The sequence below is a fragment of the Peromyscus maniculatus genome, chromosome 4 (genome assembly GCF_049852395.1).
Source record: "Peromyscus maniculatus bairdii isolate BWxNUB_F1_BW_parent chromosome 4, HU_Pman_BW_mat_3.1, whole genome shotgun sequence".
Classification (NCBI taxonomy): domain Eukaryota; kingdom Metazoa; phylum Chordata; class Mammalia; order Rodentia; family Cricetidae; genus Peromyscus; species Peromyscus maniculatus.
In genome coordinates this window covers 10,835,113-10,853,835 of record NC_134855.1, presented here as the reverse complement: position 1 = coordinate 10,853,835, position 18,723 = coordinate 10,835,113, and the positions used below count along the sequence as shown (strand labels likewise).

Sequence of the window (18,723 nt, the reverse complement as noted above, 5' to 3'; positions counted from 1 at the left end):
AAGGAGAGCCCATTGTTACCGGGTCCCTTTCTCAGCCATGTGCACCAGGCAAATGGACTGTATTGTCCAAGGCCTTGCTGTCCCAGATGGTGGAATCATCCCCTGGTGTTCTGAATGGCATATTTAAACCTTTCAAAAAGGAGGTGTGGTGAATAGGCAAGGCGTGTTTTGGAAATCCACGATTAGGCTGCAGAGTCCATCTTAATTAAGCCCCTGATCTTTTCTCTCGAGGTATTTTTTTTAATCTAAAGATTTTGTAGATACTGAAGGTCTCCTAAGATAGTTGTTTAAGTCTGCAACTCTGAGTGTGTGCAACTTCCATCTCTGTCTTTGTGACTGGTATCCTTGTCTCAGTGTGTTGTGTGTGGTGTGAACGGGCAGGCGGCGTCACCACTGAGAACTGCCGGCTGGAAAAGAGAGGAGAAAGAAGTCTCTTCCAAGTTCCAACCCCAGTGCTGCTCTTCCTAAAACACCAATGTAAAGTCTGGCGCTGTGGTTTGGGTAGAACTAAGAGATGCAAAGTCACTCTCGTTTGCCCTGTGTTCCCAGGAAGTCTTTAAATGCTGCATCTGTCAAACCCTGGCCTGAACTGCACTGAAGTCACCTGACCTGACTTCTCCCAACACAGTGGAAGTGTGGGGAATTAACAGTGTGTATTCTTTTGTATTTATTTATTTTGTATGTATACATGTGAGTGCACGTGCAGAGGTCAGAGGACAACTTGCAGGAGTCAGTTCTGTCCTTCCACCTTGTGGGTGCTGAAGATTGAACTCAGGTCATCAGGCTTAACAGCAGGTGCCTTTTTCCGTAGCCAACTCACCGGCCCTTTGTAGCTGAGGTTTCTGGCAGTTACTCTTGTCACATTGCCCTACACACTGTCAATCTCTAATGTCTGGAGATGTTTCAAAGTATCCTTCCCATCCATTGGTTTAAAGGGGACAGGGACTAGAATTTGATGTTGCCTCTCTGGGGCGGGGGGGGGGGGGGGGGGGGGGGTTGGGTTGCAATTTGACATTGGGGATGTGCTATTAGGAGGGAGTTATGGGGAACCAGGAGGGATTTGATGTAGGTGGTGGAGTACATTTTCCCAGTGACATACATACATGTGTGACCAAAGATCCACGTTGTGTACCAACTCTGGAGCTGGGCTGCCCCCTCTGCCCTTCAGCACCCAAGACTTAACAAGAAACCAGTCACAAGTGGGAAGGAGCCAGGAGAAAGGAATGCGTGCCTGGGTACAACCCAGCTTCTAATTTCTAAGGACTCTTACAAAAGCCACATTGTGCAGTTTCCTCAGAACAGAAAGGACTCTGAAGTACCTGGCTCAAGTGCAGCACTCACTTCCTGTGGCTCAGAGGCATGTTCCCATGCAGCTACTTCTTGTGTGCCTTAGTGCTGAAATCAATGCAAGAGCACACAGGCCTGAGCTATCCCGGGTCAGACATCCGCTGTGACCAGCAGTCAACCCCAGAGGCAGGTCCGGGAGACCATTCACTGGCCATTTCGATTTGCTCAGCTCCTGACCTCATTATATTAAAGTCACCTGTCTAGTACCTCTGGGACACACAGAGGCTTCCTTACTTATCATTAGCCGTGAGTGGCAGCCTGGCTCCTGCAGTCTCTGTCTTGGGGTAATTCTGGGTTTGCCATTCATCATTGTTCTGAAGTCTTGAAACAGTGAGAAGGCATGGGTTACCGTGCAAGCTTGGGAAACCAAAATGGTTTCAGTTAGACTAAGCCACTGAGGGACTGTACGTGAGCCCCCAGTATGTGAGGGACCGGGCTGGTTTCTGTGAGCTCTGCCCACATCGCATCCGGGACCTGGAGCTTCTTTGTTTGTGCAATGGAGTCTCCTTAGATCAGGGCCTCCTAACCAAGACAGTGCCAGAGCCCAGCAGGAGTGCTGCTAAAAAAACAACAAGGTGCTGCTTCCAGCCCTCCAAACTCGGCCCCTCCAGAGGGGAGAGCAAGGAGTTTGTAAGTTAAAAAACAAAACTCCCTGGTAGTGAAGTGGGGGTGTCTGACTCTTGCCTGCTCTTGGGACCCTTTTCCTCCTACTGGGTTGCCTCATCCTGCCTTGATATGAGGGTTTGTGCCTGGTCTTACTGTAACTTGTTGTGCCATGTTTGGTTGATATCCCTGAGAGGCCTGCCCTTTCCTGAAGGGAAACAGGAAGAGTGGATGGGGGAGAGGGGAGGCGGGAGTAGGGAACTGGGCGGAGTGGAAGGAGGGGAAACCACGGCAGGGATGTAATGTATGAGAGAAGAACAAATTAGAAAAACAACCCTCCCAGGGGCTGCCGGTGCAGCCAGGTGATGCCATCCTGCCGTCTGTGAGAGGCCTCTCCAAGTGACCTTGGTGAGGGGTGGCTCTGAACTTCCTCCTCATCCGGAAAGCCCTGAAACCCATCCTGGAGATTAAATGAAAGCATGTATGGAGGGTCTGGTGTGGTGCCTAGCATGAAGCAGGTTCTCCGTCACTCAGCAGTGGCCTAGTGATGCCTGTGACGTGCCAGGCCCCAGGACCTCTGCCCACTGAGCTCACATTCTGTATGGGCCAAATCAGGAGCCAACAGAAATAACAGCACTTCAGATCGGGTCTTTGGTGTTAGAAAAACTTTAATTTTTCAAAGGGTAAAGAAAGGAGGTGTTGGGAATAATATTTTGATAAGTAACTTGGGAAAGCCTTCCTGATTATAGTGACATTGAGCTTTGAAGGAAGTCCAAGAAGAGCCATGTGCAAGCTTGTGGGAAGGACAATCCAGGCAAAGAGCCTAGGGTGACTTGGCACTTCAAGGGATGCAATCAGGAAGAATCAGTTTCTTTCTTTTTTTTTTTTTTTTTTTTTTTTTTTTTTTTGGTTTTTCGAGACAGGGTTTCTCTGTGTAGTTTTGGTGCCTGTCCTGGATCTTGCTCTGTAGACCAGGCTGGCCTCAAATTCACAGAGATCCACCTGGCTCTGCCTCCCAAGTGCTGGGATTAAAGGTGTGTGCCACCACCGCCTAGCTAAGAATCAGTTTCTAAAGCGAGCTGGAAGCTCAGGCCGTGAAGCCTGGAGATTGATGCCTATAGCCTTTTATTTCATTTCATTTTTTTTTTAACTAAGGAAATTTTTTTCATTCATTTTACAAACCAATCAAAGATCCCCCTCTTCACTCCTCCCGCTCCCCCCCCCCCCCCCCCGCCAGCCTCCCACTTTCCCCCAGAAGAAGGCAAGGCCTCCCATGTGGAGGCCCATGCAGTAGAGGCAAGTCCAAGCTCTTCCCCCTGCCTCAAGGCTGCACGAGGTGTCCCATCATAGGTAGTAGACTCCAAAAAGCCTGCTTGTGCACCAGGGATGGATTCAAATCACACCACCAGGGGGCCCCCCAAGCAGATCAAGCTGTACAACTGTCTCTCCATGCAGAGGGCCTAGTCCAGTCCCATGCAGGCTCCATAGCCATTGATCCAACTTTCATGAGTTCCTACTAGTTTGGTTTGGTCGTCTCTGCAGGTTTCCTCATCATGATCCTGATGCACTTGTTCATAGAATCTCTCTTCTCTCTCTTTGACTGGACTCCTGGAGCTCTGTCTGGTATTTGGTTGTGGATCTCTGCATCGGCTTCCATCAGTCACTGGAGAGAAGCTCTGTGATGACAGTTAGGGTATTCACCGATCTGATCTCTGGGGTAAGCCAGTTCAGTCCAGGCACCCTCTCCACTATTGCTAGTAGTCCAAGCTGGGTCATCCTTGGGGATTCCAGGCAGCTTCCCTAGCACCGGGTTTCTCTCTATCCCCATGATGTCTCCCTCCATCATGGTCTCTCTTTCATTGTTTTCCCACTCCATCCCTGTTTCAGCTCAACCATCCCTCCTTATATTCTCATCCCCTATCCCCTACCCTCCGTTGCCCACCCCTCATCCCCTGTTTACTCATGGAGATCTCATCTATTTCCCTTTCCCAGGGTGATCCTTGTTAGCTAGCTTCTTTGGAGTTGTGGGTTGTTGTCTGGTTATCCTTTGCTTTACTTCTAGTATCCACTTATGAGCAGATACATACCATGTTTGTCCTTCTGAGTCTGGGTTACCTCACTCAGGATATTTTCTAGTTCCACCATTTGCCTACAAATTTCATGCTGCCATTGTTTTTCTCTGCTGAGTAGTATTCCATTGTGTATATGTACCACATTTTCTTAATCCATTCTTCAGTTGACGGGCATCTAGGTTGTTTCCAGGTTCTGGCTATTATGATTAGTGCTGCTATGAACATAATTGAGCATATGTCTCTGTGGTATGATTGAGCCTTCCTTGGGTATATGCCCAAGAGTGGTATAGCTGGGTCTTGAGGAAGATTGATTCCCAATTTTCTGAGAAACCGCCATACTGATTTCCACAGTGGCTGTATAAGTTTGCACTCCTACCAACAGTGGAGGAGTGTTCCCCTTGTTCCACATCCTCTCTTTATTTCATTTCTTAAGTCACCTGGAGCTTGGTGAAGAAGAAACTTCGGCAGGCCGCGCCCCTTGGGTCCCACTCTGTCACTTTGGTTTCCTTTTGTTGACTGAAACTGATGCCGGTTCTCTCTCCCAACAGCTTGACATATGGTCCAAATCCAACTATCAAGTATTCCAGAAGGTAAGTTCTCCTCTCTGTGTCTTACTCGGGAGGCACAGGGAAGACAGGAATGCTTTTGGGTATAAGCGTTCTCAACTCAGGGGCCTTTTAAACAGTGAGAAGGAAAATGAAAGGTTGGGCTGTGGCTCAGCCTAGGTGGAGGGCTTGCCTCGAAGGCACAAAGCCCTGAGGGACATGGTGGCACACACCTGTAACCCCAGCACTTGGGAGGCAAGAGCAGGAGGATCAGGAGTCAGGATCATCCTCTACTGCACAGGCTACTGCTTGGGCTACGTGAGTGGGAAAACTGACATACAAAGCTTCCCACTGTACGGCTCCGTTTACATGACGTGGGTAAGTAGTTAGGTTGGGGCCGTAAATCAGGTTGGTGGTTGCCTGTGGGTGGGGCAGGAGAATAGCCACAAAGGGATACCAGAGGGCATGTTGGAGTGGTGGCCATACTTTGTTTCTGAGGTGGTAATGGTGAATGTAGTATCAGCCCAGAGGACTGTCTCCTCACAGGGGGGACTTACTGTGTGCAGTCCAGACTACACTGAGGCAGAAACTTCCACCCGGTGTTGAAATGCCGTTTCTCCGAGCCTGTGGTCTTGCTCAAGTGCATGGAGGTGGGCTGAGAGGAACAGGCAGGCACAGAGCCAACCAGTGCGCTCTGCCGGCCACCCGCCCTCACGACCCTTGTTTGGCTTTTCCTAAAACATACATAAAGAACTGTTGAGAAAAATGAGAGAGGGCTCAGCGGTAAAAGAGTGCTGGCTGCTCTTCCAGGGAACCTGGGTTCAATTCCCAGCACCCACATGGCAGCTCACAACTGTCTGTACCTCCAGTTCCAGGGCATCAGGCATCCTCTCCTGGCCTCCAAGGGCAGAGAGCACTGCCAGCACGTGGTGCAGGCGAAACACTCAGACACATAAAAATTAAAGTGAGAAATGATGTGAGAATTCAGCTCCTCGGCTCCAAGAGGGGCCAGCCCCCACAGGCAGCAGTCCTGTCCCCTGTGCTCGGCTCTGGCCCAACAGCTGCCATTCCATTTGCTCCCTGACAAGGACTGGTTCTCTCCGGCACCCTTCCATGTTGCCAGGCACTGTGCTAGGTCCTGAGTACCAGGGAAATAACACAAGAAGACAGGCCGTCAGGGGGTTGTGCCAGAGGACCAGAGGAGGAGCGGCCTTCAGACTAGAGTGGCCAGGAGGAGTTCAGGGGAATCTTCAACAAAGAGCCCTGGTAGGCAAGTGTCTGTCTCAGGGATGGGGACAGAATTTGGATACTATTTTCTGGTAAGAAACATTTGAGGAACCACTCAAAGTTGGGACCCTTCGCACGTTCTTTCCATGAGTAGGTAGTGCCCAAGGTGTGCCGGGAGGCATAGGCCTTTTCTTTTTTCTTAATGTGGAATTTGCCCTTTTAAAGTGAACAGTTCCTTGGAGTGTGGTGCCTTCACATGTTCGGCAGCCTCCTCTGTTTAGTTCACTAATATGTCACCTCTATGAGGGATGACCCCTGCCCAGGATGCAGCCAACAGAAGGCATGGTAGGTACCTTCTCATCACCCCGACTATGGTCCAGTTTGCAGTCATAAGCACAGCTTGAGGCTGAACGGCACATCTTAGGAAGTCTCCTGACCTTGTCACGCCTGAGTGAAGTGTGTTCCCTGAAACAAGGAGGCTACCGTGGACAAGCTGAGAGCCTAAACCAGAGCCAAGGCTGTTACAGTCAGTATCCAGCAGGGAGACAGAATTCAGGAAGCGGAGGGATGGATGCTGGTGCTGCGCTCTCTTCCTCCTTTTGTTCTGTACAGGACCCAGTAGATGGAATGGCACTGCTCACATCCAGAGTGGACCCTTCCTTTTTTAGTTCAGCCTTTCTGGAAAAACCCTCAGACCCACACATAGCTGTGTTTCCCTGGTAACTCTGAACCCAGTTGACAGAGATGAGGCATCACAGCTTTGGAAGCTGTCAACAGTGGTCTAAGGGAGCAGTTGGCATTTGAGGTAGAATTAGGTGAGCTGACCAAATATGTACCCCACTATGGTGGCTTCAGTAAGATCGCTAATTAGTATAGTTTGAATGTAAACTGTCCCCCACAGGGTTATGTGCTTGAACTATCGGTCCCCAGCTGGTGGCACCATTTCAGGAAGTTGTGAAACTTGGGAGGTCAGGCCTCACTGGAGGAAGTAGGCTGCTGGGAGGCAGACCTTGGGGTTTGTGCTTCCATTCTGTTCTGGAGTCCCAGCTGTAGACTCTGCAGCCAGGGAGCCCCTGCTGCCATGCCTTGCCCTCTGTGGAACTGTACCCTCAAAGTGAGCCCAGAAGAAGCCTTTCTCCACTTTGTTGGGTACTTGGTCACAGTGCTGGGGAAGGTACAGCAGGCCAGGGTGGTCCCTGCAGGGTCTGTCTGGGCTGCCTTTCCAGTTCTGGTATAAAGCTCAGGATAGTTCAAGACCAGGAACATTGCTTAACTGAGAACACCATTGGTCTGGGCCTGCTAGCATTTCTTCACCCCAGTGTCCCTAGAAACAGAACCAGATCTAGCCTCACTCCCCAGGCCAGAAGGCACTGTGATGCCACACCCAGCCTTCAGTGCCTAGGACCTGGGCAGGCTCTGCACTCTTGCTACAGTGCCAAGCTAGGAGTGTTGGTGTGGCTGGCATGGGTGGCATAAACACCATCTCAGCTATAAACACTGGTATTTTCTGTGCTGTTCTTGACGATTTTCCCTCCTTGTTGACTGCGAGGAGAAGAAAGAACACCACTCATTATTGTGGTCTTGTTTTGCCAGAAGAGTCAGCACCATTAAAACCGTGTTTGTCTTTTAACCTGGGTCTTACCTTTGTGCCCTCTGTGGCATAGCGATGAATTTCTTCTTCGTGCCCCACAATGACCCTCAGGACTTCTCAAGCCTTGGAGCCTGGCAGCCTGCAGCCCAGAACCTGGTCTTTGGTAGTGGATCCTCTCTTCAAGCGAGGGCCCCCTTGCCCTGCTCTCTTAAAAGCTGTTCTGCCCCGAGTGAGTTGTTTTTTGAACGCATATAGGAAGCTTATCAGGAACTCAGGCAGGGTGTGAAACGGGGATTTTCTGAAGCACAAATTTACACTGTGCTATCATGTTTTTACCCATCCCTCCCTGGGAACAGCCTGCCAGTCTTTGTCTACAATGGACTGTTGGGGCAGTTGGAGAGATTTATGGGCACTCGCCAGTCTCCCCATGTACTTTACGTTTGAAGTAGTGAGAATGGACTGATCCCAAGTGGTGGTGTTTTACCCAAATAGAGCGGTGCATCTCCACGTGCCCGGACCCTGTGGGTTTCTTTGTCCTCTCTCCCTTGCTCTGTTGTATCTAAATGATTAACCTCCAATGTTGACCTGCCCTGGGTTAAAGACTGCCACTGTGCAGGTGGCATTGTTCTCATTAGAAGTAAAGACAGGTCCTGGTGAGGTCTCTCTCCTCTCAGGGGCAAATAAGAGCCTGCCAGAGGAGATCACCTAGACTGTCAGATGAAGGGACATCTGAGAAAATAATATACTACAGAATCCAGCTTAATCCTCTCAGTAAAGCTCCAACTAATCATGTCCCATGGAACGGGTGTGGCATGGTGTGACATCGGGGAGCCTGTGCTCTAAGCTTGCAGAAGGCTGGTGGCATGAAGAAGATGGACCTGGTATCTGTCCATTCCCTTCCTGCAGCCAGGCCCCACATCGAAGGCAGAGCTGGGGCCACTTTATGCAAGGCCAGTTGTGTCTGGCACAGCCTTCAGAGTGATGGCTAGTGTCGAGAGTCAGCACCAGAGAACAGGTTGATTGGCAGCCTTCTAAACTCTGCTTTTTAGGATCCACTCCTTCTCACTTCTGTTTTCCTGTCCCCCACTTAAATGTGGGGTGTGTGTAATGATGCTGCTAGTAGTGGAGGCTAGCTGAGAGCATGGAGATGACTCTTCTGTCCCTCATCAGCCTGCTTATGCCTGCCCTGTAGACCAGCCAGCATGGCGTTCAATGGCAGATTATCGAGAAAAGCCCAGCCCAGTGCAATGGTGTCCCATGTGTCAGGAGAACAGCTTACTGTGGCAAGGAGGTCCTATGCCCCGAGTGAGGGGACTTCTCCAGCAGAGTCACCCACTTCCCAAAAAGCTGGACTTCAGGGTAGACTGCATTAGTAGACCCACTTCTGAGCTGAGATTTCCTGGTCACTACAAGCAACTTGCAGCTCCTCCCCCAGCCTCTCATCCCCTCACTGCCCTGGTGGCACCTGAGGATTCCCTTTCCTGGCACGGTTGTATTGGTTCAGGCGCTGCTCATGGTCCAGGTGCTGTTAGGAAGGTGGGAAGCCCCTGAGCTCTTTCCCTCTGGATAGAAGGGGACTGACTGCCTTGTAGAGCCAAAGCAAGCTTACCCACGTCTTTTTGCTGCAGGAGCAAGAGGAGGCCCCTGTTATATTGTCCAGAGGCCGGTGCCCACGTCCCCCTGTCAGAGCCCCAGCCCCTGTGGCTCTGCAGCACACCAGTCATGAGGAGTAAAATGCGTCCTGCCTTTTGTCTGTGGACACTGACTGTCAGCAAGCCTTTTTCTGTCTTACTCATTAGACTGTACCCAAGTGCAAGGCGGTGGCTGCTTGGGGGACAGCTTGCTGTGAGGCTATGGCTACCAACAGGTGCCTGTCATTTACTGCACTACCCCAGAGGCGCCTTGCACTTCGTCCTAGGGCGAAACGGCTTTTTATAGCCAGCCAGTTTCCAGCAGTGTGGATTCAGAGAATGAGACTTAGAAATAAGGGGACCCTCTGAAAGGCCAGAATCACAGAGCCAGCAAGGCTTCAAGCAAGCTCGTATTTCCTGGCATTTAAACTCTGCAGGGGCACTCACTGTTTTGATCTTTAACCCCCTCATTTCAAAACTGTGCATTTTCCTCCAGCAGCTTGGGAGGAGCGAGAGCCGGGTCTGCAGCCTTCATTGCATTAAGTCCTTGTGGAGGCCAGAGAAAGGTGGAGAGCACATGAGGCCCCCGACAGGCAGGGCTGGGGGATAGAAAAAGATAGTCTCTGAGGGGCCGCCCCTGCTCCTCAGGGTCACCTGGAGGGAGGGAACAAAACCTAGCCACGTGGCCACAGAAGACTCCTAGCCATGGCCATTGTTCCACGGGCAGCAGAAGGTACATAGCCCATCAAGTCCCACACCACATAGACAGGTGGGTTGCCCTGCAGGGTGCCATCACCCTCATCCCCCTGTCTGTTCACTCAGCCATTCTTTGATGTGAAAGACAGGGCCTTTCCTGGGGGCATTCTATCCAGAAATGCCACTGGGCATCCGTCAGGCACTTTACAGGAGGATGGGCTGAGTCAGCTCTGACAGGAGGCTGTGTTCACTGAGTGCCTTGCATGACTCTGCACCTTCCCATAGTGACCCTCCTACCCAGTCCATGCTAGCTCCAAGTCCTCTGAAGGTAAATGTGCCAACACAGGAAACTTCCAGAGGACGAGAGGACTCCTTCCCCCAGTAAAGCCGGGCTAGATGTGACCTGAACACTGGCCTTGCTATGGCATCTCACATCACCCAGGGGGCTCGCTAAGTAGTCTGAGCTACCCCCTGCCAATCTCCTCCACATTTCTCTTCAGAAAAAATAAATAAATAACCAAGACCCCATGGTCAGGACACCACACCCGAAGGCCTGGAGAAGTAGAGGTTGAAGTGAGACTCTGAGGCCACACCCTCCCCAGCCCTGTACCAGGGAGGTTGTCACACTTGGAGGGACCCTCAGCCGGCAGTGAGGAGCACGGTGTAACACTGCTTTCCTTCTGTGTCTGTGCGCCCTGCTGCTGCATCCTCACAAGTGTGTCTGTCCATTGTGAAAGGGACAGCTTTCACAAGTACCAGGACAGATAAACAGCTTCGTAGGCAGGTAGGTTCCCCCTCCCAAACAGGAGAAAGGTGTGTGCGTACGAGTAGGCTGTTGAGTTGGGGGAAAGAGAGGCAGGTGGTCTCGTGGTCATCCTAGAGGGTGCCATGCCCTCAGCCACTAGGCCGATTGGGCTAGCTAAGCAAGAGCTTCACCCAGGTCTGGGAGCCAAGGAAAAGAGGAAGAAGTGTTTAGGCTGACCTGGCTGCCAGAGAGCCCCGCTACCACCTTCCCTGAAGGACTAGTCCATCCCCGCAAGCGTCTGTTCCCAGAACAGGTTTCCTCTTGTAGCCCCAAGTCCCTCTCCTTCAGGCTCCCCAGTGGGTACAGTGTACTCACAGCTCAAGTGCTCACATGCACCCAGCTATGTACAGCAGACAGAGCCAGGAAAGCCTGGCAGCCCCTGGCCTCTTTGACATCCTGAGTGGCTTGAACATACCCCAGGAGCGGCTTGTGGTCTTCTGCCATCAGAGGGGTCACAGGACAGCCATTCATCATCTTGATAGCTCCCTTCTTCCTGAAGGGAAGGGACCCAGGACAGGCCATCAGAGCTGACAGCTGCTTCTGGGAAGACCGGTTCCTCCCACTCCTAGATCCCCCCATCCACAGCTCAAGCTGCTAGCACTGCCGGTCCTTACACTTCAAACCTAGCTACTCCCATCATGCTTCCTGTGATGACAGTCCAGCAGGAGCCACCTGCAGGTGCTCAGATCCTGGCCATGCCTCCCCATTTTCCTCATCTGTTTTGGAGAGAGTATGATGTGAGGTGAACTGATGTCATAGGCAGGACATTTAAAGTAACTTCCATGTACATGTAGTCCCTACTACTCTGACAATGGCCCTTTCCTCCTAAGGAAGGGCCCCTCTATCCCCTCTGTTCCCAGTTGGCCAGTTTCCCTTGCACAGGGCTCCTGGCTCCTCCTCACAGCAGACCCTGTAGTTTAAAGCAGGGGCTGTGCAACCTCAGGCCAAGAATTTGTCCTCTGTAAGTTCAGCTCCTCTGCAAAAAGGCAAAAGAGATCATTCCCCCCTCGTGGGGTATGTGTTATGAAGATCACCAGTGGTGAGGTGCATGGCACTCAAGTTTCCTAGCAAGTGTGTGGCATGTGCTGCTGCTGCTGCTGCCGCTGCCACTGCCGCTCCTGCTGCTGCTGTCACAGGGGTTAAGGACCACAGAACCTGGACTCTGTAGCTCTCTGTGTGCATGGCCCCATTTTAAGGGAGATACTTTTGTAAACTGAACTGAAGATCCAGCCACCATGGCAACTCCAACCACTCTCACCCAAGCTCCCTCCATCTTCCTGTTTCTCTGGCTGTTACCTCTTCCTGTGGCCAAAGAGAGCAGCTCCAGTATGAAAAGACACAGGAGTTACAGCCCCAGCTCTCCCCATTGAGGAGCTCGGTAGGACCTGGGACAGTGCCTGCTGTCCTGAGTGGCCACGCCACCAGTGACACCACACTTTCGTGGCCTGCAGTGGCTGCACTGGTCCTGAGTTCACCAGGGCCACTGTCTCATTGCTGCAAATATGATGAAGAAGTAGGCATGGCTGTGTGTCACCTGCAGAAACAACATGGCACCAAGTGAGGGCGGAGCAACTCGAGGGAGCCAGCGAGAGTCTGGCATTTTACCATCGGGAAAGAGTTCAACTTTTTTCATCTAATGAAGAGCCTCAATTCCTTAATCCTGAAAAATGTCAAGAACCCATCAGCCCTGCTGTGTGAAAGTGCACAGTGGTCAGCGGCCTGGAGAGTTCCTTGTCTCCAAGAGGGGTGAGGTGTCCCTGTTCTCCCAGGCACCTCAGCTCTCCTCCCATCCTGCACACTACTTCCCCTCCCCTCCCCTCCCCTCCCCTCCCCTCCCCTCCAGCTGCCCGAGGCCTTCCCACTTAATCTCTTTTAGTCCGGGTCCTACTATGTCAGTGGTGCCCACTGCAGAGACCTGCTGTTTTCCAATGTCCAAAGCTGGCCCAGGGGCAAAAATGCAGCCCAGGGAGCCTCATTCCTGGAGAGTGCAGCCTAGAGACAGGGACCTCTGGTCTCAGGCTTGGACAGTGCCAGGCTCGAGTGCCCACACACAAGGGAGTTTATGCCTCAGCACCAGGACCAGTCAGGACAGGTAGCCACCAGACTGCGTGTCAGTACTGGAAGGGCTTGGTGAGAGAAGAGTATTCCAGACAGGAATGGGTCAGACAGCTATGGTTAGGCAGGCTCATAGGCGGCGGCTGCAGCGTCAGCTGTGGGCTGAAAGGAGGCGAGGCTGGGATCGGGACCCTGCATTCTATGCCAGGGTGTTTAAGCACACAGCCGACCATGGAGGCCATCAACTGCCAGTCTGTGCCTGGGTCCAGGGAACTGAGGGTTGGTTCTTCCAGACTAAAGGGTAGTGTGTCCCTCCCCACCCAGATGCTCCTTTTTAGAAGCCCCAGTCTGTGCCTACCAGAAATGGTGTAAAGCACATTGCATCTGCAGGCTCATACTTCTCAAATGCAGGGTTTGATCCCAAAGGTGTGCAAGGGATCTGAGGGCTGAGGGGGCAGCTGGGTCCATCTCCACCTCTCCTTTCTGACCCAGCAAGCCTGCTGATCTTGTTCCAGACCAGCATGACCTGGCCCCAGTGACAGTGATAAGCTCTGCAGAGCCCATGCAGATGGCCCTCTTCATCACACAAAGCAGAGTATCGATTTCACCGGAGTAATCCCCGTCCCTGTGGGCCTCCGTGCTTCCTCTTCAGGCCCCAGGCCTGCTGAGCCCACGGCACACAAATCCTGGCTCTGATTAGAGGCTAGGGCTGCATAGTAAGTGGCAAATCCCCTGCTTCCGCCCCGCCGTGTTTAGACCCTTCTGTCTGCAGCGCTCCCGTGGCCCCCAACACCACTTTCAGGACTTCAGAGCAATCCAATTTTGAGATAATGGTGACTTCTCTTTTCACAGAATGAAGCCTTCTAAGGCTGCCTTCAGGATTCATCCTAAAGCTGGTGCAGGTCGCTAGCAGGGGCTGCCATCTCTTTAAGCCCTTAACATGCCAAGCTCCCATATGTCTGGCTCCAACAAATCATTGCTCCTGAGCATTGTTTGGAGCTCCTCTTCACAGGGTGGGATGACTGTCGTTAGGATTGTTGGGGGAGCCCAGGGACCTGGTTGGCTCATGCACAGTGTTAAAGAATCTTGGCCCTCCTAAGGGCAGTTTTACTTCTCTGGATTGGGGGAATGGCATGAGCACATTGGCAGCACATGTTCAGCTTGCTGCCAACTCAATGGTGTTTCCAGACCAACTCAGGTAAAACCTAGAGCTAGGGACAGATTAGCAAACCAGGGCCTTGTGAAGATGGCATCACATCAGAACATCAGGTAGGCACATGGAGTGAGGCAGAAACCTAGCACCTCCTGCCATCTGGCATCTGCTGTCTTTACAGAAAGAAAAAACTCATGGTGGCTGGCACAGTGGTGCACACCATTAGTCCCAGGACTCAAGAGGCAGAGGCTAGCATCGTGTACATAGTAAGTTCCAGGCCAGCCAGAGCTACACAGTAAGACCCTCTCTAAAAAGAAAAGGCTTTGAAGTCACCCTGGAAGGGCCAGAAGTGGAACTTCTTCTGGTTCTCTTCGGGGCAGGAGTGAGTGCTGCTGATGCGGGAGTGACTGGAAACCTAGCCACAGGACCTGCAGGACCAGGCCATTGGCCCTGACCCAGGCTCGTGCTTTCTTACCAAGGTCCAGCAAGGGGGTGATGCGACCAGGTCTTTCCAGATTCCCCACCTCTAGCCAAGTTACGGCTGCCTGGAAGGAAACCAGAGTCTAGTCCCCACCAGCTTCGCTTAACTAAACAGTTTGCAGTTGGTTACTAGTGATTAACTTTCCCTGTTTACTCACCTTACAGCGGAGTACTTTTAATAGCGGCCCCAGCTTGGCTGGGATAGGCCTTGGGCATTTGGCTCCGTGGATAATCGAAGCTGTTGAGTGAGCCTTGCTTTAGGAGGGTTGCTGGAGGCTCAGGCCAGCTCGCTTTGGGCTGTTATCCTGCCCCCTAGTGGCCTGGCTTCCTAACCTCCTGAACTCTTAAGCAGCACCCCTCAACTCACCTGCTAGAAGCTGGGGCTGGTTCCTGGCAAGTGACCCCTCCCACCTGAGAGGGTCCCTGAGCCCCTGGGGCTAATCCCTTTCCAGGGCCTTTTGTTTTAGAAGAAGAAAACAACCACCCCAAATTAAAGCTGTGTAGAAATGAGATCGGTCTGGAGGAAAGTACACAGCCATGCTGCAGCTGAGGGGACACGATGCCAGTCATGTGCCTACCCCTGGCTGCTTATTGCCATCATCCTCTCACCTTCTAGACCCTTCTCTTTCAGAGGAACTTGCTGGCCGTTGATAATCTAAAAGCTTCCCCTCTCCTCTTTTCTGAATCCTTCCTCGGTCACCACTGTGGCCTTCGTGTGTTCTGGTCACTCACTGTGACACCTGGACTAGGGGGAAGGGCTATGTCCCAGACTCATCACTGGACAGCTGAACAGTTGGCCTCCGCGTCACCCCCACCAGGACCCCCAGCCTCGAGTCACTGGTCCTGCAGCCCTGCTCACCCTGCCCCTCCCTTGTAGCACAGATAGGAGGTGGTGAGTTCCGCTGGCGCTCAGACCAGGGCAGTGGGAAAGGGGAGCATCTCACTCAGCAGCAAAATAGACAGACGCTCTAGCCAGGACAGAAGGAGCCTCCAGGGATTTGGGCGCCTATCTCAGACCCTCCCTAGGAGAGATGTCCCCTTTTCCCTCAAGAGAGGAGAGGGCCTGGGATTTGGCACCCCTCGGAACACTTGTCCACCCCAGAAGTCTTGCAGTGGGAGCCTACTCAGTGTAGGTCAGAGCCTGACTCAGTTCGGCTTGGTGTGGCCTGGACAAGCCCTGCCTGCCCACTAGCACCGGTAACCTGAGCAAACCCTTGAGCTCCCAGTAGCTTGGTTCCCTGACTTACAAGTGGCACTTGGAACAGTTCCTCTACCACCATTTCTGTGGGGGTTGAGTGAAGTCAGATGCTCCCTTTCTCCTGACCCATGGAGTCCACGCCCAAGGTCATCCCACGCCTAGGAAAGGCAGGACCCAGGTATGGAGCAGTGAGCCTGCAGCCCAGCGAGGGCCACCGCACAGTCACAGCTCCTGCCACAGCACCACGTTCTTTCTTTGTGGCTAAGACAGCTCCAGCGTGGAAGGGGGGCTTAGGGCACTCTGCACCGCAGCACGCAGAGGAACTTGGGGAGACTGCTTTGACTGGCAGTCCCTCTCCAGAGTGGTGACTGGCAGCTGCTTCAAGGTCTCATGAAAGAGTCCCTCCTCCTCCCTCCGCTCAGTTCTCCTCCATCTGGGTGCACAAAGACTTTCACAGCCTTGAGCTGAGGCAGAGGAAACTTCAGTCAACCCACCCTGCTACCTTGGCTCTCCAGCTGGGGACCCACCCTGAGCCAGGCCAGGCCTCTGTGGTTCCCTGCAGTGAGGAGAAGCGAGGCCTCTGGATCTCAAGCCTGGCATGAATCTCTCCCCTTCCCTCTGGTACCCTGTCCTCCATGCATGGTACCCCACTTAGTCTCTAGGCGTCTGATAGTTACATCCTCTCCTCCCTCCCTCCTTTCCCTGGGCTCCAACCACTTTGATCTTTTTACAAGCTTTGTTTCAGCCCAGCACTCAACCTGCAGGCAGCGCATCCTCCTTGGCCTCCCCTCTCAGGAGCATTAGTGCTCTTCCCTGGCCTCCTGAGCCTCGAGGGGGCTGCTTTTATCTCCCGGAGGAACATCATTAGCTTACAGCACAATGGGGCCAACCCTGGCCCTCACCAATTAGTTAATAGAATCTTTTGTTGCTCTGGCATGTTTTTTCCACGTCTTCAATGCTGAACAAAACACAACTCTGTTGTTGGAAGTGCAAAACAAAACAAAAACTTCATTGAAGGTGAAATAATGCTTTGAGGATTAGGAAGAGCACGTGGGTGGGGCTTGCCAGTGTCCCACATCTGTCTTTGCCCAGTACTAGGGGTTCAGCCATGGAAATGAGAAAGCTGGGCATGGGGCTGGGGAGGAGGTGGGGAGAATCAGAAGTCAGCTGGTTTTGTTTCCTTCTATTAAAATGCTGCTGAAACCGGTGGGATACAGAGAGCCTAAATGATCACATCAGTGCCAGAGCAAAAACTGCCACCACTTGGCAGTTAAAGGGAGGACTTTACATGGGACCCTTTGAAAAGAAGGCCAGAGCTGGCCAGATGGCAGGCCAGGAACGGGCAGACTAATTAGGTGCCCTGCCTGTGAGTCAGATGCCAAGTCCGAGAGTGCCCAGCTTCCCCAGAGCTGAAGAAGATCATTTCGCACTAACTTGGCCCATCCTCTTGGCCAGCCTGTACACCTCAGCTGTGTATGTCGGCCTCTCCTGCACCTCACTTGCAAGACCAGCCCTCAGACCCTCACCTGGACCTCCGTCAGGCCAGGCACAGGAACTCAAGTAAAGCTTGGAAAGCCATGGGGATGCAGGGCTGGATTCAAGGCATGGGGCGTTTGTGGGAACAGTCTTGTCAGATTTGTCTGACAAATTCCGAAGGTACAGGAGCCCCGCAGGTCCCATGAGTGAAGCAGGTAGTGTGAAACCATGGGGCACTCAGGCCAGCTGCAGGGTCATGCCCCCACTGATGGCAGCACAGGGCCGGGGTTGGGGGTGAGGGGTGCTTACACAAGCTTACACGCTTATGGAGATTAGGAATGGGGGTTGTGCAGACCCTCTCTGCACAAACCTGTTACCTGTGAGGATGCCCCTACAGCTTCTGAGGCTTCCAGAATTTCAGATGGTGGTCATTTGTATTAACTGAGAAGAAAGAAAACAAAAACTGCATGTCCAAGCAAAGCAGTCCTGCCTTAGATGTTGCTCTGGGTCACCAGTCCGAGGAAGTGTCAGGTCAGGCCAGCTCCAGCAGCTGAACAGATGGGTCTGATCCCTCCCAAGGGCCTCCTAGGGTCAGTGCTGTGGACAGCACCCATCTCAGGGAAGTAGTCATCCCTGGCACTGCAGGGCAGCGGGGCTTCGGTGGGCATTTTAAGAAAAAAGACAGCCTGTTTGTCTCCCCAGCAGCCACCACAGTCATGTCACAGTTATTACTACTGCTTGGGAAGAAGCACTGCTCATTTTAGAAAGCTGTCTGTCAGGATGCTTAAAATAAAAGCAGGCCTGGCACCGGGGGAAAGTACGTTTATCTTGAAAGTCACCCGGGGAAAGAATTCCGCAGGCTTGTGCAGCTCAAGGCACCATGGATGGCTCTGTGGGAGAGCAGTGCCCTGTCCCCAGGAGCAGGCATTTCCAAGTTCCTCTCTGTAATTAAAATATGCATTGGGCACCTGCTGTATGCCTTGTAGTGCTAGGCCTGGGGACACAGCATGAACCAAGAGTGATCATGTAGGAAGGCCAGAGGGATGGACCGAGGGCAGGGAGCACAGTGAGCAGGAGAGTGGGGCTGAAGGGATCCCTGGTAGAGAAGAACTTGACCGGCCTGTCCTCTCCCCTGCCATATGAAGCATGATGCCACCACCTCCTCTACCAGGTTAAAATCCATCTGGGCCTAAACCGGCCTCTGGAAGCTGGGGAAGCTGGCCCAGCTTGCCTGGCTGCAGCGTGGCTCTCACACCTGTGATCCAACTTCAGGATATTGCTTCACTGTCGACTTGCCGGCCGCTGGTGTCGCAGTGTCCCACTGAGGCTGGAACTGACAAGTCTGTGCATGTTAGGCCTGTGTTGATTCTTGTTCTCAAAGTTAGTAATCTTATCTGGCATGTTCTCTTTTGTTTTTTAACTATATTTGTAATGACAAGAATTTCCACTGCCAGCGAGACGGCTCAGCAGGTAAAGGCGCCCGCTGCCAAGCCTGACAACCTGAGTTTGATCTCCAGGACCCACATGGCGGGAGGAAAAATCTGCCTCCTGAAGGTTGTCCTCTGACCCCCACTCTGTGGTACATGCTCTTAAACACACATGCACACACCTACACACGCATACACACATGAGCACACACACACCACACAAATAAGAAAATGTATTTAATTTTTTAAAAGAGTCTTTAATGAGGACAGTCAAATAAACCGTTAATTTGAGTACAGCTCTCAAATTAGTCAACTCCTAATTTGGGGATGGTTCAGCCCCTTTGTTTCTAAGATGAGATATTGATGCCCAAGGCTCAAGGCCAGGAGATGGGTACCTGTGTCTCTGGCCTCCTAAGG

The 18,723-nt window shown here is 52.4% G+C and overlaps 1 protein-coding gene across 1 annotated transcript in view; it reads left to right on the top strand.

Annotated features, from left to right (window-relative positions):
• Med27 (mediator complex subunit 27) overlaps positions 1–18,723 on the top strand; it is a 181,981-nt gene that overhangs the window by 160,875 nt on the left and 2,383 nt on the right. The window contains exon 6 of the mRNA XM_006983375.4: positions 4,571–4,612. Within this exon, the coding sequence (XP_006983437.1) occupies positions 4,571–4,612 (42 nt within the window). The remainder of the gene's footprint in view (positions 1–4,570; positions 4,613–18,723) is intronic.